Source organism: Odocoileus virginianus, chromosome 9 (genome assembly GCF_023699985.2).
Source record: "Odocoileus virginianus isolate 20LAN1187 ecotype Illinois chromosome 9, Ovbor_1.2, whole genome shotgun sequence".
NCBI classification, from domain to species: Eukaryota; Metazoa; Chordata; class Mammalia; order Artiodactyla; family Cervidae; genus Odocoileus; species Odocoileus virginianus.
The window spans coordinates 33,592,641-33,618,623 of record NC_069682.1 but is presented as its reverse complement, the minus strand read 5'-3'; the positions used below and the strand labels follow the sequence as shown (position 1 = coordinate 33,618,623).

General features: G+C 38.6%; 1 protein-coding gene and 1 long non-coding RNA gene across 3 annotated transcripts in view; one reads left to right on the top strand and one right to left on the bottom strand.

Annotated features, from left to right (window-relative positions):
* Window positions 1-12,690, top strand: part of LOC139036615 (uncharacterized) — a 64,935-nt gene extending 52,245 nt beyond the window's left edge. The window contains exon 4 of one of the 2 annotated variants that reach the window (XR_011489437.1): window positions 12,367-12,690. This is a non-coding gene — a long non-coding RNA (uncharacterized lncRNA). Of the gene's footprint in view, window positions 1-11,375; window positions 11,988-12,366 lie in introns of those variants that run through there. The other variant, XR_011489436.1, reaches the window with a different exon arrangement.
* MPP7 (MAGUK p55 scaffold protein 7) overlaps window positions 920-25,983 on the bottom strand; it is a 216,549-nt gene continuing 191,485 nt past the window's right edge. The window contains exons 13-17 of the mRNA XM_070472173.1: window positions 14,414-14,494; window positions 8,006-8,099; window positions 6,254-6,362; window positions 5,083-5,226; window positions 920-3,635 (exon numbers count right to left, since the gene is read on the bottom strand). Of these exons, the coding sequence (XP_070328274.1) occupies window positions 3,456-3,635; window positions 5,083-5,226; window positions 6,254-6,362; window positions 8,006-8,099; window positions 14,414-14,494 (608 nt within the window). The 3' untranslated portion in view covers window positions 920-3,455. The remainder of the gene's footprint in view (window positions 3,636-5,082; window positions 5,227-6,253; window positions 6,363-8,005; window positions 8,100-14,413; window positions 14,495-25,983) is intronic.

Below are 25,983 nucleotides of genomic sequence, written 5' to 3'. Positions count from 1 at the left end.
GCTCATGATCAGTTAAGTACTCATAGCCCAGGCTTGTTCCAGCACATGGCATGGATCCGTTTGTTCATTTTATGCCCGTAACAGTCCTATGTCAGTTCAGTCACTCAGTCGTGTCTGATTCTTTGTGACCCCATGGACTGCAGCATCCCAGGGTCAACAGCATTCAACAGGCCTATGAGGTAAGCACTATTATTACCGCTGTGATTTTTTGATCAGAAAATGAGTGACTGAGATTAAACGAGACCATAAAACTAATAATAGGCAAAGCCAAACTTAACAATCGCTCCAGATCCCATGGTCCTAACAGGTCATGTTCTCAGTGGAAGCAGGGCTGGGCTACAAGGCCAAAGCTAATTAGCTTGTCTGTAAGAGGTGGCAGTTTGTCTTCAATAGGCTCAGATGATGGTAAAAAAAGAAAGTCTGCCTCCAATGTAGGAGACACGGGCTCAACCCCTGGGTCAGGAAGATCCCCTGCAGGAGGAAATGGCAACCCATTCCAGTATTCTTGCCTGGAGAATCCCATGGACAGAGGAGCCTGGCAGGCTACAGTCCATGGGGTCACAAAAGTTGAACATGACTGAGTGACTAACACTTTCACTTCCACCTCCAACTCAGGTAGAGGACATGGGTAATGCTCCATGGGGTGTTTCCACCGTGGACAGGCTGGGATCAACCATCCCATTTTTTCCTCCACAACTTGGAATGGCTGGACTGGGTAAGATTGAGGCTAGTGGATTTCATCTCTCCAACAACTGTGATGAAACCAATTAAGGTCTGAAACAAATATGAAATTTTGTTTTAGACAGAGGCAGTTCAAATCACACGGTGTAAGAAAACTTGTTCTACCATCAGAAACAGTGAAGTAGATACCAAGTGCAAGAGCAATCTTCAAGAAAGTATACATATAATTTGAAGATACTTTATTATGCTCAAAGGTTTTCCATTCCTTTTATTTATAAACTCTTACTAGTCAAAAAGAAAATAAATAATAAAAATCTGTATCTTCAGGAAACATTCAACAACATAGTTTTGCTTTATATGCTTGTCAATTTTAAATTATTACAATTTAGATACATTCAGTCATTACATGATACCAGGAAGGTCAGCCTTAAACATATCAATAATGTCTATACTGGTAAGTAAAATAATGGTAAAAATGGTATTTCAATTTCACCTAAAAAAAAAAGATTCCAGTTTGTTATTGATGGGAATATAGACTTATCTTCTTAATCTTGGATATTAAATATTTGGACTTAAAAAAATAAATATTCCTGTTCTCTCAACTAGTGGCTGACATTGTCTTGGGAGCAGGCTGCCTAAGGAACCAGTCTCTCCACCCTCAAGAGGGAGCCAGGGGTACACCAATACAGGATCAAGGGCCCTTTGCAACATTTACCCCCAAGCCCATGGAGCTACTAGCCTTACTAAATTAAAGAGAACTGAATCTCTTTCTAAGCATCAAGGTGGCTATGTAGACGTCACTAGCAAGACCACATATGTGTACTATTGAGGAAAGGTTTTTTAAATTGCTGAATTTCCCCTTTTCCATTATTTTAAAAAATACTTTTCAGCTCTAGTGTAAAAAGGGGGAGAGATTGGACAGTTATACTTTTCTAACACCTCCATCACCATCCCCACCACCAAAAGGGACTCCATTTTTATCACATGATCTCCACCTCCACAGTAAAGAATTGAGGCAAAAAACAAAAACAAACCATGTTCTATTTCTGAACAAAGAGTTCGGCCTACCTAAATTATAATTCATTTCCTAGAAAGTCAACTTACTGGAAATTTCAATCAATGTTCAAAAAGAATATTAGAACTTAGAATTTGCTGTTTGGATTAGGCTGTCAGGTAACATCGGTTATCTAACTATTCAGCTGCGAGTGTGTATCAGGCGTGAAATCTCACATGGATGAAGAAACCTGGTGAGCCATGCTATCAGATGTGCACAGAGCACACATGTGGGTCTGAGTACAAAGGTCAAAATATTTACATGGAATGTTGACCCTGATTTAAAAAACTATTTTAAATTAATGACATCTTTACATACAATTTGTTTTATGAATAGCCTCATTTGATAATTAAAAAAATATGCTTTTCAAATATTTCATAAATATATAAAATTTCACTACACTATTTTTCTTTAAACAGGACATCTAAACTCTCTTTAGAAATCAACAAAAATATTTTTTTTTCTGTTTAAAAGTCACAGATACTATGATGCTCTGATTGGCAGGGTCTTACTGCAGGCAAGAATGGGATGCATATTCTCTTATACAACTATGCACATTTCTAGTATTTTGAGCTGTATAATTTACTCGCTGAAGATCAGTAGTATCAAAGAAAAATGAGAGATCCCATCTATATATTTACAATATGAGAGTCTTTCTTAAACTTCTTCAAAAACAGCAAGATTAGGATGGTATCTGGTCAATGTAAAGAAATATTCTGATGACAAAGAAATAAGTTAACATTACATGAACAGTTTTCTAAAATACAATTTATAGTGAAATTTAAATATAGTGATCAACTGCACATATTGGAGAAAATGGTCACATTTTCTTTAACTGTATCAGTAACATGTAAAACCTACATTTAGAATAGGATTCATTCTTGTAATCTACTGGGAAAATGCAAAGTTAGAAAACTGGCTCCAGAATTTCTGGTGAGTCCAGAAAGAAATGTCTGAGAATTTATAAATAAAATTGTCCTTTGTAATCAGTGCTTTTGGGTATGTAATCACCATTCTAACAAGGAAAGGTTTTTAGTTTCATATATAATAATTTTCAAAGCCTACGTTCCCTTATTAAACATTCATTGAGTCACTGATATGTACTCACAAAGCCTTCTCAAACTAGAACATGAAGGCCACTGGTTAAGACAGATTTTCAGTAATTCCTTTAAAGAGAGATTCTTGAGAGCACACACTGTGACTACATGTGTCTATGTAAGAGAAAATGTTGCACTTTTGGGATAGTGAGAGGACTCCACCTTACTGCTGGTCCAGGTGCATCTATGATGATCCACCCAAAGTACACCTAAGCTGTCTTGTCTGGAGCTGCTTAAGGCTGTAAACTTAGCATCTTCAATGGCTAACATGCAAATGGCAAAGGCAGTGACCACGTCTGAGACCAGCAGAAGCACTGGACGCCCATGTATATACTCTAACTAAGACTTTCTCTAAAAAGTTCAACCTCCTCTTGGAGGTAGAGCTTTGTATTCAAGACAGCCAGACGGCTCAAAGCTCTGCTCAGAATACAGTACTGTGCACATTTTTATACTCAAACATGTGTCTGAAATAAGACTATAAAAAGATACAAAACCAACATTCAATTTTAACCAAGATTGCACATCTCTAACAGTGATATAGATTTAAAAAAAACCCTACCACCAAAATGGTAACTGATTTAATCATGCACTCTACAAAAAAAAAAGATAAAAACTTCCCATAGTTATGAATGTAACCAGCTCACTGGAACCCAATGAGTATCTGTCTCTAATTTGTCAAAAGTTGTTTTCAGCTCATTGAAGGCCACAGCAAGATCATCATTTACTATAGTTTTGTCAAAAAGATGACCATACTGACTCTCCATTATCTGGGCAGATTTAATCATTTCTTGAAAGTCGTCTTCCTACAAAAGTATTAAATAGAACTGGTTAACCAGGCAGTTTCATCACATCAGTGCAGTTATTACACAACTGGTTTATCTAATGCTGTTCTGTGTTCACTATTTCACCTCAGCCATGAAAGAAAATTACCCTCTTTAATTGTAAATTCTTCAGAAGCCGTAATTTCTAATACTCTCTATTTGCTTGTAACTAAAACTGCTCTGACAAGAGTCAAAACTCCCACCTTTCAGGATAATTAGTCACTTATCATTACAGGGATGTTCCAGTATTAAAGTAGAAGCCTTTATCCTGATGCTTTGCCTGCACTGTCCACATTTATTCATAGCAAGGAATGTATAAGAAAAACTACTTTTCCAGAGTTGGATACATTTATGAAAGGACACGTATACCAGGTCCTTCTATGTTTCAGTGCAAGTGGATGAGTGTCCTTCATGCATTTTTGAAACCAGGAAGAATTTTAGTTGGTTATATAGCAAGACCATATACATATACGTGAGTTAAACCTTTGAACGATGTTATCGTTTATTATCTTCATTGAGAAACCTTTACATTGTAAAAGACTGTAATAAATAATACAGTAATTCTTTATACTGTGACATCCTGAAGTCATTTCAGAGTCAATATCTCAAGGTCACAGAAGATTTTCACAACAGAGATTTTAATTTTAGTCTTAATCCAGAGCCCTGAGTAATTAACATCATGTAACAGTACCTACTTAGTATGGTTGTATACTGTCAGTAGTTTAGAAAAAAAAGATATTTAAAAAATACTGGGAATAGAAAACATCATATGTATTTGATACCCACAATTAATAGTTTACAGATTAATATGGACTAAGGTTAAAGATGAGTTACTTAAAAGAGGGAGGGGAAAAATGCTTCTGCCATTCTCTTAATCCTAAAGTATTATACACTGTCTTAAGGTTAAAAACAAAAAACAATCAGAGACCCTGCCAGTCATTAACCCACCACAGCTGTGATTTCTTTTTTAAACCTTTTATTTTGGAGTATAGCCCATCAACAATGTTGTGAAAGTTTCCGGTGCCATTTCTAACAACAGTCAAAAGAAATACAAATTGACCAATACAAGTCTATTTGTCTTATACCCCAAATGATGCTTTTTCTTTTATTATGCTATATAGGATGTTGGTACAAAAGGCAAATTATTAAATCTTCATCTAGACTATTAATGAGTAATAGTATCCAACCTGTATTTTCCCCTTTAAAAATAAGGCTAGTTGAAAACTCAGTGGTTTTTTTACATGTGCCTTCAGAAATTTTATAAGTATGCATAAAATACATAAAATGCACACAATAGTCTTTGAGTCAATGTAATATGTGTAAAATGCACAAAATAGTCTTTGAGTCAATGTAATATGAAGATTCATTCACAACATATATGACTTTAATTCCTGCTTATGTATTTTCAGTGAGGCATCCTCATACTCACCGTAAAGGGCTTTGCAGCACCTTGGTCGTCTCTGCTTGAGATAATCTTTGCATTTTTTCTTGTTTCCCTCAAACGCTCTATTGATGGAGGCTTTATAAATATCACAAACGGCTTAAATTCTAGTGTCCTTAAGTGCTTCACTGTCTGCAAGGAAGGAAATACATTTTCTTTCATTTCTTCATAATATCAGGAGTAAGTTTTGTAGTAAAACTGAATTTTCTGAGGAGGAAATTCCTTAAAATTATTTCCAAATTAAGGTTAGCAGGCCTTTCACTATATTATTGTTCAAGCATTTGTTGACAATTAAATGTTACTAGATAGATACCTCTGGACAAATGGTGAATGCAACCTGTCTTTAAAATGCTTTGAAATATGCCATCATTCAATCTTGAGGAGAAGCAGCTAAAAATACCAGGAAGCTAGTTCTTAGATCTAATACCCCAAAGACACTATGAGTTAATTTTCTTTACATGCAAATCTTCCAGCCGTGCCATCTAAGCCTTCTCCTGCTCTCAGAATGAGGTGTCCCTTCTCTTTCATCCTGCCTTCAAAGTCCCCTTCAGGGGCAAGTCTCCTGCTTTTAAGTCAGCACTGCTCCCGGGTAGCGAGGAGCACGGGGTGGGGGGGCGGTGATGGAGGTGGTCTGTGGTGAGACAGGAGAGTGAGCTGCTTCACCCACGGTCTCTCAGTCCACCTGTACCCAGTCCCCAGGGTGCCAGGTGAGCTCTGCCCGGCAGCCGTAACTCCCGTGAGCCGCCCACGGCTCTTGCCAGGATTTTACATTTCTACGCTAATTATAGATCCAAAATCCATGAAACAAGACCGAGAACCAAAATGTCCATTGCCAACAATTATGAACACTTATAATGCATACAAGAGAATACATTTTACATACAATGTAATATATTTTTATTTATAAAATACATAGAATAAATAAGTCATTATACTTGGCAAACACTGACTCTAATAGTTATAAACACACATCTCCAGGCTTTCTTCTAACAACATTGGCTTTTTTTTTTTTTCAGCAGAGCCTTCTCAAATTACATTTAAATGCTTTTGTCACCTTAGGAAAGGCACCTAAATGCCAAAAGTGAGTAGATTTCAGATTTACCCCATAATGAAATGCTCAGATGGGCTAGAAGTGTGTTGACTAGGTCACTTCACTTACATGAGGCTGAACATCCAACAAACAAACTTTGTTTTTAGCCAGGACAGACCGAACTGAGTCTATACTTGTGCCATAATAGTTGTTTTTATATTCACCATATTCAATAAACCTGTAGAAATTAGAATCATTTGTGAATTACATGTATATATACACATATATATAGCAGACATAATTCATATATATAAAAGATGTTTTGCTGAACATGTAATTTTCAAACTGTTTTTAATAAAGTAACTAGGTTCAAGTACTTCAGAATGTCAATTTCTAAAAAAAAATCTTCTATTTTACTTTTTCAATTCAGTAACACTTGCTTGTATTACACTTAAGCAGAAAGAAGTACTTTAGTCCAGCAGTACTCTAATGTTTTCCATCACCTCTTTTTCAGAGCTAATGCAATGCAATAAAACAGTGAATAAACCAAACAATAGAAACTACTGAAATTTCACTACACACGAAAGAATGACCAAGCTCAGCTTTAGCATAAGAGGAGGGACTGGCTAGTGGCTAATGGAGCCAGGACGGCTTATCACGTGCTATAAAAACTCAAAATCACTGTGCCAAACATGAAAAAAGCATTTTGATGTTTCAATAAAATCCCACAATCTTGCATTAATACACACATTGCTCTCTGATAGCCTAAAATAGTCATCCTTAAGCAAATGGAAAACCTGGGGGTAGGAGACTTAGGGCCTGCTAGAAGATATGGTATAAGCAAGATGATTAACATTATTTTTTATTTAACTTTTGAAAAGCCAGTGAGAGAGAGAGGTATGTGGCAAATGCTGGAACTGAGGCAGGAGGTAGATGGGCCCTACCCACACTCCCCATCATCCCCACCCCACCCCACCCCCCATCAGCGTAAAGAGATTGGGAGATTATTCCCTATTGACTGCCACTCCAGGAGGAGAACAGCAGGACAATTAAGGGAGGAGTCTGAGCCCTGCCCAGATGACATATTTCTCAAAGTCAGGAGACCTCCCTGACCATACATGTGCAAAAAAGGCTCCTTGGAGGCCAAAGGGGAGTTACGTAAAGGGATGTTCTCTACCCATATGCCTTTGGGTAGGATCCATCTTGGCTAAGGCATGCATGTGCACACAAGGAAGGATCTGAGATATACCAAATATGGACTGTGAACCAAGCAAATCGAAATGACTGGTCAAAGGAAACGCAGAAGAAAACCCCATAAAAGTAATTCAGACTGCCACGAGGGTGCAGCTCAGCGACGCACTCTCTCAGGCCGCCCGTGTCTGTCCGCACATCATACTGTACTCTTTTTCCTCTTAATAAATACTTCAGTTACTTCACTACTTTCTGTCTTTGTGGAAATTCTTTTCCTCAAAGCCGAAGGGCCAGGGCTGTTGTCACTGACCATTGGTCTAGTGGCTATAGATCGTATCTAGGAATCTATTACACAGTTACTAGTTTGTAAAATAAAGTTCAATCCAAATTCTATGTTAAGATTCAGTTAGTGGGGTGGGAAGATATGACAGGAATACACTAGCAACATTCCCTTCCTCTTCAAAATAATCCCTACACATTCAACTTAACCAGATACACAACAGCTCTAGGTTACTGAAAAGTTAAAGGCAAAGATTAGTAATAACCACTAATTGAATTATATTTTATCAGTCTCAAATATTATTATAAAAGTGAAAATTCACTTCAAATGGAATTGCTTATAACTGCATATATGGCCACATGCTTAAAAACAGTAGTTTCATGAAAATTCTTGAAAAAACTTCCACATACTTGTTATTTTGTACATCTGTCTCAAACAAATGCTTGGAAATGAAAATATATTCAACACCATCACTCTCCTGGCTTCTTCTTGGTCTGGTGGTATCTGTGATTTAATTAAAAAGAGTTCAGAAAAGTATCTACATCAGCCACCCTAAGAGAAATACTAAAAAAGAAATTATGTATTTGATTAAAGGATTTTTCTTAAATAAGATTTAAAACTTAAAAAAGCACATTAGCTAATAAAATATAGGAATCCCATTAATTTCGTTTTTCCACTGATACTAAAGTTACATTGACTTGAAGGTGGATTAAAAATTGAATTGCATTGTGTTTATGCCATTAATCATTCTGAAGGGGCATTAATATGTTAATTAAATGGTATTTAAGCTCAAGGAAAAATTCCCTTTTTGCAAGTAATACACTTATTATCATTTTATTGATTCTTTATTTATTGAAGCAAGTTAACTGCTCACTAGGTTGAAAGGTAAACTCTGAAATTATTTTATTTTACACATGGTACATGGGGTATGCCGTTAATGTTTGCTTTACTAATCAAAGAACTCTTCATTTCTCCTTTGCAAAATTCTAAACATCTTCTTGAAATACAAGTGAACTTCTAAACTTTTTAGCAATTTTGCCTAATTATTTGCTACTGAATTATAATGGAGCAGAAAATACAGTATTAACTTTAAAAAACAAAAGTAAAACCCTCAGGAATTGCAGTGCTGAGGTGGCAAGTATAAAACTGACTGCAGTCCATCCCTCCTGATTACAACTAAAAACTCTGAGCCCAAAACATCTACTTTTGAACACTTTGAAAACAAATAAAGCAGGCAGACTGTGGAAGAGAGTCAGCCTCAGTAAGGGAGAGTCTAACTTTTATTTCCCTTTAGCTTCGCCCTATGGGGGACTCTGCTGGTGGCTCAGATGGTAAAGCATCTGCATGCAATGAGGGAGACCCGGGTTCGATCCCTGGCTTGGGAAGATCCCCTGGAGAAGGCAATGGCAACCCACTCCAGTACTCTTCCCTGGAAAATCCCATGGACAGAGGAGCCTGGTAGGCTACAGTCCATGGGGTTGCAAAGAGTCGGAGAAGACTGAGCGACTTCACTTTCTTTCACTTTGCCCTATGGGTGGGCTCGTTCGCAGAGTAGTATGGAGGCATGTGTGTCTAAATTCCAACAGAAGCCCTGACTTTCTGGTGAAAAGAACCAGGAAGAAAACTCCCCTGTGCATTGAAGAGTGTGCAAGGAATCCAGGAAGGGAGAAAGCTAGAGAAGGAAATACTCCAATTCTGTGAAGAAATCAACACTAATCTAAGAATAACCCCTAAGCTGTGCATATGAAGCCCAGACTCCAACCAGCCAAGTTTCAAGACGTGAACTAAGATTAGAATGGCTTCCCAGGGGACTTGGTGACAGTGAATCTGCCTGCCAACCAGGAGACCCAGGTTCGATCCCTGGTCAGGAAGATTCCCCTGGAGGAGGAAATAGCAACTCATTCCAGTATTCTTGCCTGTGAAATCCCATAGACAGAGGAGCCCGGTGGGCTACCGTTCATGCAGTTGCAGAAGTCTGACACGACTTAACAAACAATAACAAAGATTAGAATACACAAGCTTCAGCCTAGCCCACAAGTAGTAGAAGCACAGAACATGCCCAAACCAATGTACAGAAGGCATAGAGAGTGGAGCTGAGATCTGCACTATTCACACAAGTTGCAAACTGATCCCTTAACTGCACAAGACAGGGCAGACTCAAACCAACATAGCAAAGCTTAGAGAACTGAAGTGAGATTTAAACCATAATTTATAGAAAATGAGATAAAACTTATGGTCTAAACATAAACTAGTTGGTTACTTCCTTAATAGAAACATTACCACTTTTCAGAATATTATTGACAACATAGCATTCATAATATCCAGAATGCAGTTTTATATTATTCAACATACAAGAACTGAAAAAATATGGGCATTTATTTCTCAGAGGGAAAGATAATAGAAGGCAGCCCTAAATGACTGAGAAGTTAGAACTATCAAAGACTTTAAAGCAACTACTGCAATTATGCTTCATAAGGTAACGGAAAACACACCTGAAATGAATGAAAACATGAATTCTTAGCAAAGAAATAGAAACTATAAAGAAGAAAACAATGGAAATTTTAGAACTGAAATATATTTTACAAAAACCAACCACTAGATAGGCTCAATAGCAGAATGGAGATGACAGGGAAAATAGCCAGTGAACTTGAAGACAGATCAATAGGAATTATAAAATCTGGGCAACCAAGAGAAAGAAAATTGAAAAAAAAAAATAAATGGAGCCCTAGAGACCTGTATGAAAATGTTGACTGAAATGTCTAACAGATGTGTAGTGGGGATGCCAGAAAGACTGAAAAAGACTGAGGCTTAAAAAAGTATTTGAAGAAATAACAGTCCCAAACTGCTAAAATCTGATTAAAGACATACATTTTACAAATTTCAGAAATCAACAAATCCCAAACAGGAAAAATTCAAAGACAATAATGCTTGGACAGAGCACATCTAAACCAGTCAAAGTGAAAGAAAAGTAGACAAAATCGTGAAAGCATCTAGAAAACAACAACAACAACAAAAACAAAATCACAGTACACACACGGGCAATAGATATGTGAGTTCAATGACTACAGATTTCTTATCATATGCATAAAACATCAATGAAATCGTATCTTTAAGATACTAAAAGAAAAAAACCTTTGGCCAAAATACCTTTCAGGATTAAAGGCAAAATAAAGACTTTCTTGAATGAAGGAAAACTAGTAGAATTCATCAGCAGATCTGTGCTAAAGGAAATATTCAAGGAAGTTTTTCAGACTGAAAAGAAATGTTAAGAAGGAAGCATAGCTTCAGAAATGAAGAAAGATCAGGAAGAATACATAGTTGAGTAAATACAGAAGTCTACTTTTTTCTGCTTCAGTTCTTTAAAATACATAAAACAGATTTAAAGTGAAAGTTGTATTATCTGTTGGAGTTTTCAATGTATGCAAATGTAATAGATTTGACAACTACACAAAAAGAAGTGGAGGCATAGGGACTTAAATAATTGCAAGGTTTCTATATTTTACGTGAAATATCACAAAGTTACTTAAACTGTGAATGGTCAGATATATGCATATTGTAATCCCTAGAACAACCAGTAAAAAAGCAATGCAAAGAGATATAAGCAGAGAGCCATGAGGTAAATTAAAATGGAATACTAAAGAGCATTCAAATACCACCCTCATAAAGTAGACAAGGAATAAAGAAACAAAAGGAATAAACAGAAAACAAATAATAAAAGTGTGGCTTAAATCATTTCATCAATTCAAAAAATGCTAATTGTCTATATATTTCTCTTAAAAGGCAGAGAGCCATAGAATGGGTGAAAAAGCAAGATCCCAGTACATACTGTCTACAAATCTACAGGAAAGACACATTAAATACAAAGACACGGATATGTTGAGAATAAACAGAAGATGACATACCATGTAAACAGTAAGCATAAGAAGGCTGAAGTGGCTACTTAGATAAGATACCTCAAGGAAAAAAAGAATATTTTAAAATGATAAAAGATAAATGTGTAACAGTTTTAAGTTTGTACATACATAGTAACAAAGCAAAATTGGACTGAGTTAAATGGAGAAGTGGACAATCTCACAACCAGAGTACGAGATTTCAGTGCCCCTCTTCCAACAGTTGATAGGACTAGACAAAATGTCAGCACGACACAGGTGATCTGAACACCACTACCAACTCCCTGGGTCTAGTTAATGTCTACGTAGCATCACGTCCAGTAACAGCAGAATACACATTCTTTTCACATGTAAAATAGTAAAGAACAGAAATTAACAAAGTATTTTTAGAAAACAATAAAGGAAAACAAAATTTAAAAGCCGAGTCACACTGAAGAAAAAGAAAGAGAAAATCACCAATATAAAGGATGAAAAACGGGTTGTAGGAATGGAGATTATGGAGTTAAACATCAAACAGAACACTGGTGGTATAATCAAAGCAATTTCTCTCCAAATAATCATATGACTCTGCCTAATAAAGTCTTTTACGTGCTGGGTGCTAAGTCGCTTCAGTTGTGTCCGACTCTCTTGAGACTCCATGGACTGTAGCCCACAAGGCTCCTTTGTCCATGGGATTTTCCAGGCAAGAATACTGGAGTGGGTTGCCATTTCCTCCTCCAGGGGAGCTTCCCAACCATCAGCTGGCAGATTGTTTACCACTAGTGCCACCAAGGGAGCCCAAACTTATCTAAAATTCTAAAACTACTCTTAAAAATATCTTAATTAATTAAATCATCAACACTTGATACAATGGCTTTATTTCCCACACATGTCTAATACAGTGAATCACCTGGGATGCTGGCTGTGAACACAGATTTTCAAGAATTCTGTCAGATCTCCAGAAGGAGAATCTCTCTGGAACCTCAAGGGATTCTTACTATCAGGCAAGTATGGAAAACATTGTTCTGGGGATCTTTTGACATTAACACCTGTTTAAGAAGGATAATTACTCCTTTAGGGATTTCTTTGGGGAGTCTCAGCCCTAGAACATTTCTGGATGATGTTCATTTCTGTAACAACTTTAGATGTAGATAATAATTTAATAGATGGATACACCGAGTCCAAGGTGCTGTGACCCAATGAACTGTAGCCCACCAGGCTCCTTTGTCCATGGAATACTCCAGGCAAGAATACTGGAGTGGGTTGCCATTTCCTTCTCCAGGGAATCTTCCCTACCCAGGGACTGAACCTGGGTCTCCTGCACTGCAGGCAGATTATTTACCATCTGAACCACCGGGGAAGTCCAAGGTGCCTTGAATAATACCAAAACTACTGGGGAGGGTTACATTTGATAGACACTCTTATTAAGATTTATCCTCTTCAAAAGAAGTTAGTTTTTACTCCAGGTGATGCTAGTGGTAAAGAACCCACCTGCCGATGCAGGAGACATAAGAAACGTAGGTTCAATCCCTGGGTCAGGAAGATCCCCTGGAGGAGGGCATGGCAACCCATTCTAGTGTTCTTGCCTGGAGAAGCCCATGGACAGAGGAGCCCGGTGGGCTACAGTTCGTAGGGCTGCAACCAGTTGGACACGGCTGAAGTGACTTAGCGCACACACACACTCATTGGGCTACAGTAAAGAGGATCTGGAGCTGGAGAGGCTTGTGTAGTGTTATGTGGGAGGAAGAACATGAAACCTGGTTTCAAATCAAGTGCAAGTACTGCCTACAGAACTTCTGGGTAAGTCAAAGTATCCTTTTTATCTGTTTCCTCCTCTGTGAAATGGGGATATTGACCATCTTATACCACTGTTGGGAGGACAAAATAAGACAAAGGCGATGAAGAAACTAGTAAATTATTAAATTAGTTTTTTCCTTTGTAATCTGTTTTCCTCTAGGATTTATCTGTACTCACTCACCTGTAAGCTTATTAATTGCTTTTCAAGATTTTCTAATGACTTGCATATTAAAATTCAGCTTTTGTGAGAGTAGTGCATAATTAAAGGAAAAAAAAAGAAACTGTTTAATTCCATATTTCCATTTTTCCTTTACTTTCATCTCTGTTGGTAGAAATCAGCAACCCTATAACTTATGGCTGAAAATGATTATAAACAATAACTTGGAAAAATGTAGTAATGAGGTAACAGAAAACTATAATTTTAAAATAAAGTCAAACTCATCCAAAACTGGAGAACACTGCTAAGGGCAATATACAAACAACTTTCTTTTTTAACATTACTAAAAGCCAACATTTCAATCTAGTCTTTTAGATGTCTCCCTAATATCAACAAATTATTAAGTAATTAAATGACATTTATTCTGAATATCAAAATGCTTCCAGGATCATGTTTCATTTGTAAGCATGCCTTGTGAAAACCAGGTTTATAAAAACAGACCTTATTCTCTATACTGAAAAGAAGCCTACCGCGTTCAGATTATATGGCCATGAAAAGCTCATTTTACTATTTTGTCAATAACTACAATGTGAAAAGTAATTAAACACTTATATTACAAGAAGCCTCCTTTAGCTCTCTGTAGTTTGGTCCTTCTGGTCTTAAAGCTTGTTGAAAACTCTGGAAATTAAAGAAGGTAGGATACACTTCTATTTAGAAGAAAACTTGTAAGAATTTAATGTCATACATGTACTAAAATTCACCATAAAAACTCAGTAGGGAAGCTGAAATCAACAAATACCTTGCCTGTGTACTCTGGGGCTTTCCCCTGAACTTTCAGGCCTCAGTTTCCTCCTCTGTAAAATGTGGTTAAGGTCACTCTGTCCCCCCCAAGGCTGGGGTGGAGACCAGCTGTGAATGCTGGCAGCCAGCCTGCAGCACGCATGCTGTGTAAGTGCGGGGCCAGCATGCGTAGCATCAAACAGAACAGAACTTACGGGGCACTGTGACGCCATAGTGCTGCGTGTCACTGATCAGCAGCTTTCGTTTCAGTTCATTCAAACCTACTCCAACAGGACCTGAAAGACAGGATAACAGAAATTCATCCCTCAACAAAACACCATAGAAACATTCCTACAACTGACCTGAATCCATGAGATAGACTGAAAATGTGTATCCAACTTCATATGCATCCCAAGAGAGATTATCTCTAGTCAAGTCGTACATAAGAAAAAACTAGGGAGTTACCTGTACATAAGAAAAAGCTAGGAGTTATCTGGTGGTTTTTCTACTTTTTATTTTTTAATTATTATTTTTTGTATTTCGCTTTTCTACTTTTCAAATTTAAATTCCCACCTTGCCATTAAAAAGATTAGAAATCTTTGTTTTCAGTGAAACATACTCAAGAGTGTTTGAGTACATTAACAGGTAACAGTATCCAGAAGAGCTTAAAAATATGTTCACCTTTTTAAAAAGTGGAATTACACAGTCTAGATAGGGATCCCTTCAATTTTAAACTTTTTGATCTTAATAAAAGAAAATCTTTGAACCTTGATTTTAGGTGCAAACCTAGTTATCCATTTTAAATTTGCACAACTGTCAGCACCATGTCAAGACCCCCTGCAACCCTGTATATTCTCAGTTGGTCCTTAAGTCTTTGAAAACTTGCATAGACCTTGTGTTGTGTGCTGAGTCGCTCAGTGGTGTCTGACTCTTTGCGACCCTGTGGACTGTAGCCCACCAAGTGGAGTAGGTTGCCATGCCCTCCTCCAGGGGATCTTCCCAACCCAGGGATCGTACCCAGGTCTCCCGCGTTGCGGGCGGATTCTTCACCATCTGAGCCACCGGGGAAGCACAGACCTTACATATTTAAATCAGTGAGCACATACTGAACCACCTGGAGTGGACAAGGCATATGTAAAAGCTGTGAAGAATAAGAGAAGATGCGTGAAGTCTGCCTTCAAAGAAAAATAACTAGGTTGGGAGAGTGACACGAAATGATCAGGAGACAGCAGCCAGAAAACAAAAAGCAGTTTCAAACACAAGTCTGAAATTGAAAGTCAGAAGGACACAAGCCCTGGACAGCGCTGCCATCAGGGTCTGTTTAGTGATGGTGTCACCCTTGAGCGGTGACACCTGCTTCCACTCTTCCCTTCAGCTGAAGCCCCAGGTGGCTGCCCCAGTGGCTCCACGGGTAAAGAACTGGCCTGCAGTGCAGAAGCCCCAGGTGGTTCTGATGCGTCCTTCAGAGCTCTGCTCAAACAACCCCTTCTCAGGTCCTGCCCCTGTGTCTCATCCTTGAGTTATCAGAGTATCCTGACATCTCCCTCATAATACTGAAAAATCATAACAAACAACTGGAGGATGCCTTGCTTAATGGCCCATCTCTACCACCAAACAGAGGCACCGTGAGAGCAGGAATCATATTCTGTTGTTTCCCTTCCCCATGAGGTCAGCCCTCCAGACTGTCACTGAATGAACCTAACTTCTAGGGCTCCCAGCACCACCTCAGGCTCAGGAGACCTCAGCACGCGAACAGAGATGCCCACACACGTATTCCTCAGAGTCCTCCCCGCACACACACACATCTCGATCTGGCCACACCCCCCCCAAGAGCCTACTCTCCAGGCGCACGACCGACGCCTTCTCTTGAGAACATCTCTTCCTGCGTCTTCACCACTGTTGCTTTCTGTTTCAAGCTCCTTCCCAACAGTACTCAAAAAGTTAATATTGTCACATACCTTAGAACAATAAGAATGACCAGGAAAACTCAAAAACACCTCCCCCTAACCTTATATTCTCCTCCAAGTCACTGCACACTCCTGTCCCAGCATCTCTAGGCTTTAGTCACTTCCCACCAGCATCACCCATTCTTCCTCCACCGGGAAGAAAGTCAAATGCGAACCCTTTGACAGGTCTGCACAGATTACATGTTGGGAGGCCATGTGTTTCTCCATAACCTTCATTCTCGCCTCTCTCCGCACACTCCAGCTGCATGAGACCCCCCACATCCTGGAATATGTGGCGAATTCTCCTTTGTGCTGCTGGGTCCTCTCACTTTTGCAGAAACAGTCCTGTCTTTCCCTGGCCTGCTAAGTCATGCCTGTTGTTCAGGATTCAGCTTGGCTGCGGGGCTTTTCCCTAACACTTTAAACGTGGGTCGAACACTGTGTTCTTGTGCTCCCTGTACTTGCACATCAATAGATCACACTCTGTCGCAGCTGTCTACTTGTCTTTATCCTCTAACAGACTCAGCGATGTCATCTGTTTGTTCACCAATTGCTTCCTTTGGCAAAATGTAGGCACTCATTGGTTTGCTTTATTTATTTGTTACATTCAGTAATTACTGAGCACCTAATGGCACAGATGGTCAAGAATTTGCCTATTATGTGGGAGACCCAGGTTCGATCCCTGGGTCAGGAAGATCCCCTGGAGAAGGGGGTGGCAACCCACTCCAGTATTCTTGCCTGAAGAATTCCATGGACAGTGGAACCTGGTGGGCTGCAGTCCATGGGGTTGCAAAGAGTTGGACACGACTGAGCAACTAACCCTTCACTTCAGTCATTATGCTGTGACAGAAGTAAAACTATTTGCCAAATGAACCCAAGGCATGGGAGTTAAAGGAAGAAGTGTTTGCACCTAGAATGTCTGGATGTGCTGGTTAGATAATGTGCTCAAAGCCATAACAGAGGTTGGTGGAGCTCACATTTGAGCTTGGCTCTTGAATCTTCAGCAGAAGGAAGGGTGATGGATTTGCCTCTGCAACAGTGAGTTTGAGGGACAGAAATCCATCCCCCTAAGTTCAGGAAAGGAGTACAGTGTGATAGGAGGTGCAGGATGGGGGTCTCCCTGTGAGGGAAGCAGAAGGGAGAAAAAATGATGAACACTGATCGATTGTCTCCAAAACCCAGGCACCATGCAGGAGCTGATGCATTTTATCTCCTCTGAAGGGACCAACAACATTTTGAGTAAATGCTCAAACTTCCTCCTTTAAATAAAAACAGAAAACAAACAAGAAAAGCAAGGGGTTTTATGATGCTTTGAGGATGATGCAAACCTGATTGTATATGCTCCAAAAAAATGAAAAAGCAGCAAAGAAAACACTAAAACTTAACTAGTGGGTGGGCCCTGGCCTGCCTGCTGCCCACCAAGGCACCAAGAACTAAAGGGGGACATGAATTCACTGCTCCTTCAGCAGGTCTAAGTTCTGGAGTACTTCCCAGAGTGTGAGCTAATTTGCTGAGTGAAAGTCTTGCATTTTTTTCTTTTTTTTCTTCTACCCATGCCAAAAAACCACAGTGATTTATTTTAACTCTGGAGGAAAAAACTAGGTATGTTTGAATTAGTGGGGGGAAAGTATGCTGCTTTTTAACGTGATACCCTTAAATTTGGACTACTTTCAATTCCAGCCCTTATAACCTAACTCTTACTAGGGACCTTGCTTTATTGCATACCCACAGACCATGCCAAGAATGTGCAGTGGCAAATAATTTTAAAAATTTCCCCTAGATTAGGTTATTTGAAGACATTATCTTCATGGTGGGATACTGTGTGGGATACTCTCACAAAATAACTAAAATAGGGACATAATTTAAATCATTCTTACTACAAAATTGCCTGGCAGACCAATAAACAGCATTCTCCCTGCCACGTCCTTGAAGCAATTCTGTTATCCATACTGGTGAAGTTCTAGATGTTTTCCTCTTTTAGACCCTGACCTTAAGATCACATCTTACGTCTACACTCCTGTCCTGTTCTTCTGTTGCAGGGCATGTGCTCAGTCGCATCCAACTCTTTGCAACCCTTGGACTGCAGCCCACTGGGCTCCTCTGTCCATGGGATGCTCCAGGGAGGAATACTGGAGTGGGCTGTCATTTCCTTCTCCAGAGATTGAAGGGCATACACTCACATTTTTAGCTGACTGGTTTGTATTTAGACTACTTACACCACAGTTGGCTTAGGGATGCACACAGAGTTAGGTTCATTCATATGCCTGTAACGAGACACATTCATCTGCTTTTCCATGTACAATTTTTTTTATCACAACTGGTGAAATGCACTGACACATGTATACAAATAAGTTACTCTAGAGTTTGTGTCCAGCTGTGGTTGTTCAGGGCTTCTCTTGTGGCTCAGCTGGTAAAGAATCTGCCTGCAATGTGGGAGACCTGGGTTGGGAAGATCTCCTGGAGAAGGGAATGGCTACCCACTCCAGTATTCTGACCTGGAGAATTTCACAAACTGTATAGCCCATGGGGTTGCAAAGAGTCGGACACGACTGAGCAAGTAGTTGTTCATGCTAAAGAGAAGCAGAGAAGACAGTCTAAATAGCGCATGTTTAAATCACAGACAGCAGGCTTTGGAAAGGCAAAGATGATGACGATACAGTGTCAGGCTTGTGTCACATGGTTCACATACACCATGACTAATCTTCAAAACATCCCTGCAAGAAAGGTATTACCCTTGCTTTACAGATGAGAAAACCGAGATGATGAAAGGGCAAGTAATTTTCCCAAGATCGCACATCTGGAGTGTGGCTTAGCTGGTATTCAGAAGCCTGTGTGTCTGCTCGAGAGCCCACATTCTTTCCACTCAATCCATCATCTTATCGAAAGAATGCTGACAGGACACAGGCTCAGGTAACGAGGTGCTCAGCTGTTTGTAGCTGTGACCCATAACTTCACAGAGTCTTTCACCCCATTCCAAGTTGCCTCGCACTTTAAACAGTGATGAAAAGTTATACTTGTGGAATACAAGACTCAGGCTACAAAAAAATGGCAGAAGTCAAATCCAGTGAACTCAAAACTTACCCTGTGCAGAACTTCTGAAAATTCTAAACTAAGCTTAATGAAGATGACAAGCATACCGCGTCTGGACAACATACACACAGCATGTCTATTCAGATTCTTGATTCAGGACTAAGGAAAATCAAACGGACTGATAATATCAAACGAGAAGCCAAAAAAGCACGTTAAAAAATAATTTTGGAGTTCACTAATTTGGAATGCATGTGGTAAATGTTATTCATACAGTGGATGGGCTTGCTAGCTTTAAAAACAAAGGAACGACTCTATTCAAAGCAGAAACGTAAATAAGTATCTTTTTTTTTTAATCTCATAAGAATTTAGAAAATCATTTTGCATGAAAATTCTAGAAAGAATAAAGCCATGAGTCATCTGTATTAGTTGAAATTATTGTAAAAAATACATCAAATGGAGAAGTAAGATAATTAGAAAGGTATATAACTTTTTCTTTTTTGATTGTAATTATGATTATGTATTTTCACCCAGAATACCACAGCAGTGATAATATGTCTTGTGTTCTTCAGAAAAGCATATTACTTTCAATACTTGAATGCATTTAATTAGTAACTCCTTTCTGAGAGTAGGCGAATGTGTTGTGTGTGGTTTTATATAAAGGCTCATTCATTTCAGCCACAGAAATACAGCCCATTTGGGGGTTAATAAAATCATGCTAGTAAAATTTCTATTTAAAGCTTTACATTTAGGAAAATATGCCCATTTACTAATGTAAAAATGCCTTTATTTTTATCTTATAAAGAAAGATTTTGGAGGGTGGGGTCAAGATGATGGAGTAGGAAGACTGAGCTCACCTCCCACCATGAGCACACCAACATTAACAAATATCTATAGAGCAACTATCAATGAGAACAACCTGAAGATGGGCAGAAAAGATCTACACAACTAAAGATATAACAAGTCCACAACAAGATGGTTAGGAGTGGTGGAGACAAGGTATAGGCAAGACCCACCCCCAGGGAGGTGACCCACTAACAGGAGGAAATTTACAAGTGCAGAGGTTCTCCCCAAAGAGCAACGCATCTGGGTCCCACATCCAGCTCCCTAGCCTGGGGGTCCTACATGAGAAGATGAGCCCCCGGAACTCTGGCTTTAAAGGCCAGAGAGGCTTACTTTCAGGAGAGCCAGAGAGCTGTGGGGGAATAGAGACCCCACTCTTAAAGGACAACTACAGAACCCTACACACTCTGAATCCTAGCATGGGGCAGAAATTTGAAAGGAAATCTGACGTCTTTCCCATTCTATTGTTTTCCTCTATTTCTTCACATTGTTCGTTTAAGAAGGCCTTCTTTATTCAATTGTGTATATCTTTCCCTTTCTCCTTTGCTTTTTGCTTCTCTTCTTTCCTCAGCTATTTGTAAAGCCTCCTCAGACAACCACTTTACCATCTTGCATTTCTTTTTCTCGGGGATGGCTTTGGTCACTGTCTCCTGTACAATGTTACAAATCTCTATCCCTAGTTCTTCAGGCACTTTGTCTACCAGATCTAATCCCCTGAATGTATTTGTCACTTCCACTGTTTAAAATCATAAGGGATTTGACTTAGGTCTTAGTTGAATGGCCTAGTGATTTTCCCCTACTTTCTTCAATTTAAGCCTGAATTTTGCAATAAGGAGCTAATGATCTGAGCCACAGTCAGCTTCAGGTCTTGTTTTCACTGACTATATAGAGTTTCTCCATCTTGGGCTGTAAAGAATATAATAATAATAATAATAATAAAAAGAATATAATCAATCTGATTTCAGTATTGACCATCTGCTGATGTCCATGTGTAGAGTCATCTCTCGTGTTGTTGGATGAGGCTATTCTTACACTCTATGTAAGAGGCTATGATGTTCTTACATCAAAAAAATAAAAAAAGCCACGCTCTCTGACAGTGTACTGTGAAAGTTCAACCATCTACTTATTTGTTATAGCACAAAGCCTGAGTCACTGAACAGTGAATAATTATTTACTAGAACAATAATGTATTACTATTGTGAAAATCATGTTTACAGAGACCAATGAAATATGGTATTTTTTTCAAATGACACTCATGTAGTCCTACAAAGAGTTAGCATAAAGTAATTTCTAATTTGTAAACATCCAGCACAGAATTTAGTTGTAGTTTTTCTTAAGGCTGATGAATTTAATAATGTACATCGGGATGGGTGGTACCTTACACATAAAAGGTCAATATGCTAAAAATCATAGTATTAATCTGTTAGGAAATAAACTTCTCAGAAAGAGATTCAGGTAGGTAGAGATGAGCCCAATTAGTCTTAACATACTGTACACTCATCTAAAAGCCATAGTGTATGAATAAGGTAATTTTTATTTACGTCTAACAGTAAATTGTATATTGGAAAGAAATCTGTTGCTCTGACCAAGCACTATTCACTTCTGTTACTGATCTTTGAACAGGTTGGCACAAACATGAAGACGGTATATTAGGTGGAAAGCAACTGACACAGTGCAGCTTTTTCTGTGTGTTTACCTCCAGTGTACCTGTACTGCTCAACATGACAATCCTTCTGCATTTTCTCCCAGCCGTGTTATGGTATTAGCCAGACTTGTCACTCTTACTATCCAGTGAAACACCAGAATTACTGAAGACTGCAATAAATATCCAAACTGTTTTTTGTGACCTAAAAAAAGCCACACTTACTCATTTGATTTATGGCAAAACAAATCAAATGAAATCTCTAGGTATCCCTTGGATCAGACCCATGTTATAGAAAGTCTACTTATCATACTGCAGCACTACTATATTTGCTGCTTAAGGCATAAAATAAAAACAATCAAGCTGTTTGACTCACAATCTTACAATGATCACATTAAGTGGGTGGCTGGATTTTTGTGTTGGGGAGTGACAGATCTGTTTATAAAACTCAATTTAAAGTTCCCTGGGAATCAAACTATATAGAAAACATAGCAACTTAGCAGTTCATAACGAACCTTGAGAGAAATTGATTTTCTTTCCTCTGTTGCTTTCATAGTGAGAGAAAAATGCAATTAATGAAGCATCAATTTGTATGTTGCTGTCAGGAGGAGGAGGAGAAGGAAAAGAGGAGGAGGACGAAAAGAAAAAGGAAGTAGGAAGCTTGTTGAAACAGCATTATTTTTTCCAAAGCAGCTATTACACCAGACTTAGATAAGAATGACTTTTAAGTATTTGTCTCACCCTTGACTCAGGGTTATGACAAAAGTGCAATAAAACTAAAAGGCAAGATAAAACCATCCTTGAGTCTGCCTTAGCTGAGTTGAACAGAGCATGGATAATTTCTTAACTCAACAGTTTGTTTGAAAATGCAACTTTTTCAATGAGGCTACCATGATCTTTATTTAAAATGGCCAATGTGCAAGTCCCCTGATTCTACTCTGCTTTTATGTTCTACATCATTTATCACCCTCTAAGTACAATATGACTGACTTTATTATTTATTAATAATTTATTATGAATATGTTTTCTGTCTATATGTCCTTCCCAGGGAAACAATGTTTGTGCTCTTCAGTGATGGACTCACGCATCAAGAACAGTGCCAGGCACCATCTGTTCCTTCCCACACAAATCCACTGAACGAACATCAGTGTGATTTATGCCCAGAAAGGCTGCCAGAGTATAAACATGTAAGACAGACCAACAGCATAAAAAGCCAACTGTGGTCCTAATAAAGATCATATTTACCTCTTATATACAAGGATTATAATTTTAAATCCATCACACACTCACAGACTTCAATTATAACTTTGGCGTTTACAGTTGTCCATATAAAACCCTGCAGAGCAGACTCTTAATTCCCACTAACATTCAATCAACCTTCAACAAAAGTTATAGGAATTCTGATAAACATATTAACATTTACAGTTAGTCTTGACTGCTTACTTTCCTCTCTGCTTTATGTGGAAGACTTTTTGTTTTGCCAGTTTTATGGGAAAATGGTGACAGTCTTATAAAGGTCGATTTATTCAAACTACTTCCCCAAGGCAGACTTTAGGCGACATACAAGACTCCGCAGAATGGAGAAGGAATAGTACTTCATGCTCAAGCTAGAAATGTGAAATATAAAGAAAGATTTATTGTCAGTTTCCTCCTATGTCTCATAACCAGACAGAACAAGTCACAAATTGTCTGACTATCCGCAAGATGAATTTGTGCTCTTTACTGCCTTAAGCTGTGAAATGTTTTAGTAGCTTTTTAACACCAAAGCTTTCTCCCTGATCCCTTCTCCCTGCAAACACGCACTTAGTATTTGGCTTTATTACTTTACTCTTTAAAAAGTCAGGTTTTGCTAAAGATAACACTTATATAGAAAATGCACTAAATTTAGTATACTTAGTTTTAACATACTTTAGGAAAATACTTTTAAATGCAGAGGGGAATATAACAGAAACTGTAACAGAGATGTTTTAGTGGCTGAAATGTGGCTTGGAATAGCATCTTTTCAAAATGAAGAGAAAATTAAATACTTCTGATCAAGGTTCAAAGTCCCCTGTCATATTTTTGCCATGTGAACAACTTGGATAATTTTAACTTCCTGAACATTAAGTCCAAGAATTAAAATCACACAATATTATGGTAAAAAAAAAATGTAGAGATTCTGAACAGCCTTTTAATGATACTTATCTAACAGTTTCAAGGCAAACACCATTATTCCCAGTGGCTCTGCAAATACTGGGAGGAAACAAATGAGGCTGGAGGAATATGCCTATATTCTTTCTATCTCTGTACATTATGGGCTTCCCAGGTGGCACTAGTGGTAAAGAACCCGCCAGCCAATGCAGGAGACATAAGATATGTGGGATCGATCACTGGGTCAGGAAGATCCCCTGGAGGAGGGCATGGCAAGCCACTCCAGTATTCTTGTCTGGAGAATCCCATGGATAGAGGAACCTGGCTGGCTAGAGTCCATGGGGTCACAAAGAGTTGGACACAACTGAAAACTTAGCACACACACATTATAGCATCCAATAACTTTTTTTTAAACATAATTTTTACAATCAGGAAAGGCAAACAGTTAATGCAGGAATGAGAATTTCCAAAACTTTAATCCACTGCTGGACACTCTCTTTTAGATGATGATAAATGGCTAAATAATTTATTAAGTATTTTGAACACTGAACTTTCAAATTAGCAGAGGCCTATTCATATTTGAACATTTCAATAGTATTTTTAGCTAAGATACAAGAACTCCATTTTATTAAGACATTAGTAGGGCCAGGTATTGGTCTAAATCCATTGTAAATATTTCCTTTAGCTCTCAAACAAACCTAGAAAGCAGGTGATCTTGCTATTTTCATTTTTTAGATGAAGAAACTGCAGCCAGAGGAAATGTGAAATGTGCAGGTGTTGTATCCCCATATACTGAATCACAGAACTGAACGGGGAACTGTCCTGCCCAGAAGTCTGCTTGTCACCGTCCACACTGTCCTGCACTATACCATCATGGGACCTAATAGATGGAGATTTCTCGAGACAATACATGGATACCTTCAACAGTACCATATGGGACAAGCTGGAAGATTTTCTGAGTGGTGAGCACATAGAAGAAAGTGAATAATGGGAAATTCTTATAAGCCCAGTCTATAGAGACCACAGACCACTTCCACACCCCAACCTGTGCAAGCATTCCTGATTTTAAAAGGTTTCCAAACAAACCCTTCCTTTAGTAGAAACAAGAGAAGTAGTTTGTGTGAATTTAGTATTTTAACGTGATTTTCTTTCTCTATTTCATATAGAGATACAGGATATTCTATTTGCCTGGGTATAATACATGCTTTAACATCACAAAAAAAATAAGACTAGTATTCTCCATTAAGTCTGTTCTGCTATAACATGGACTTTAAAAGTTCCACATTATTAAAAACTATTTTTTACCAGCCCTTGTTCCCAAATAGAGAAATGAAGTGTAAGGAGCTAGAGTTTCATATAAACTTATTTTTCCAATAAAAATTTCAGAAGACTAAAAACAATAATAAACCAGTTGCTCTAGATAAATATCACTGAGCAAATTCAGAATAGATTAAGACAATAGATTGTCTACTAAGACAAAATCAGAAGTTTTAAAACCATCATTATAAGATATGCATGACAAAGAACAAAATGGAAGTGTGATGCTAAGAAAAGTAGAAAATCAAAATACTGGGTTGGCCAAAAGGTTTATTTAGGTTTTCTCATAAGATGTTATAGAAAAACTCAAATGAACTTTCTGGTCAACTCAATAAATTGCAGCCTGTTGGCAACAATCAACAAAGAAGGCAATGGCAACTGAACCCAACCAAACAGAGCAAGGGGCTTCCCTAGGGTGTATGGGCCAAGCACTTCAGTGTCACAAGGAGCAACAGGTAAAAAGCAAAATGCAGAATCTCTGGCCTCGCCTGGGACTCCCAGATCAGAACCTGCATTTTAACAAGATTCACAAGTGACTCAAATGCCTTTTGAAGTTTGAGAAGCACTGGAGTCCAGGCTGACTTGAGTCAGGGTTGGTGACCTCGGGGATAGTGGGGGACTCTGTCTACACCATCACGACAGGACCAGGGGACTGAAGGCTGTAGACAAAGCAGATGGTAAAAGCAAGCCCAGGAATCCTCCCTGGTGGCCGAGGGGGCTGCGGGGTGGGGGGCAGGGGAATATGTGAACAGATTGGAGGAGAGAGCAGGCAAACCTGCTAGGATGCTTTAGCGAAGTGCTGCAAACTCAAGGATCAGGAAAGTGGACCAGTCATGCCGTGTGCAATATGGTGCCCCATGTGGACAGCGTGAGGAAGGCA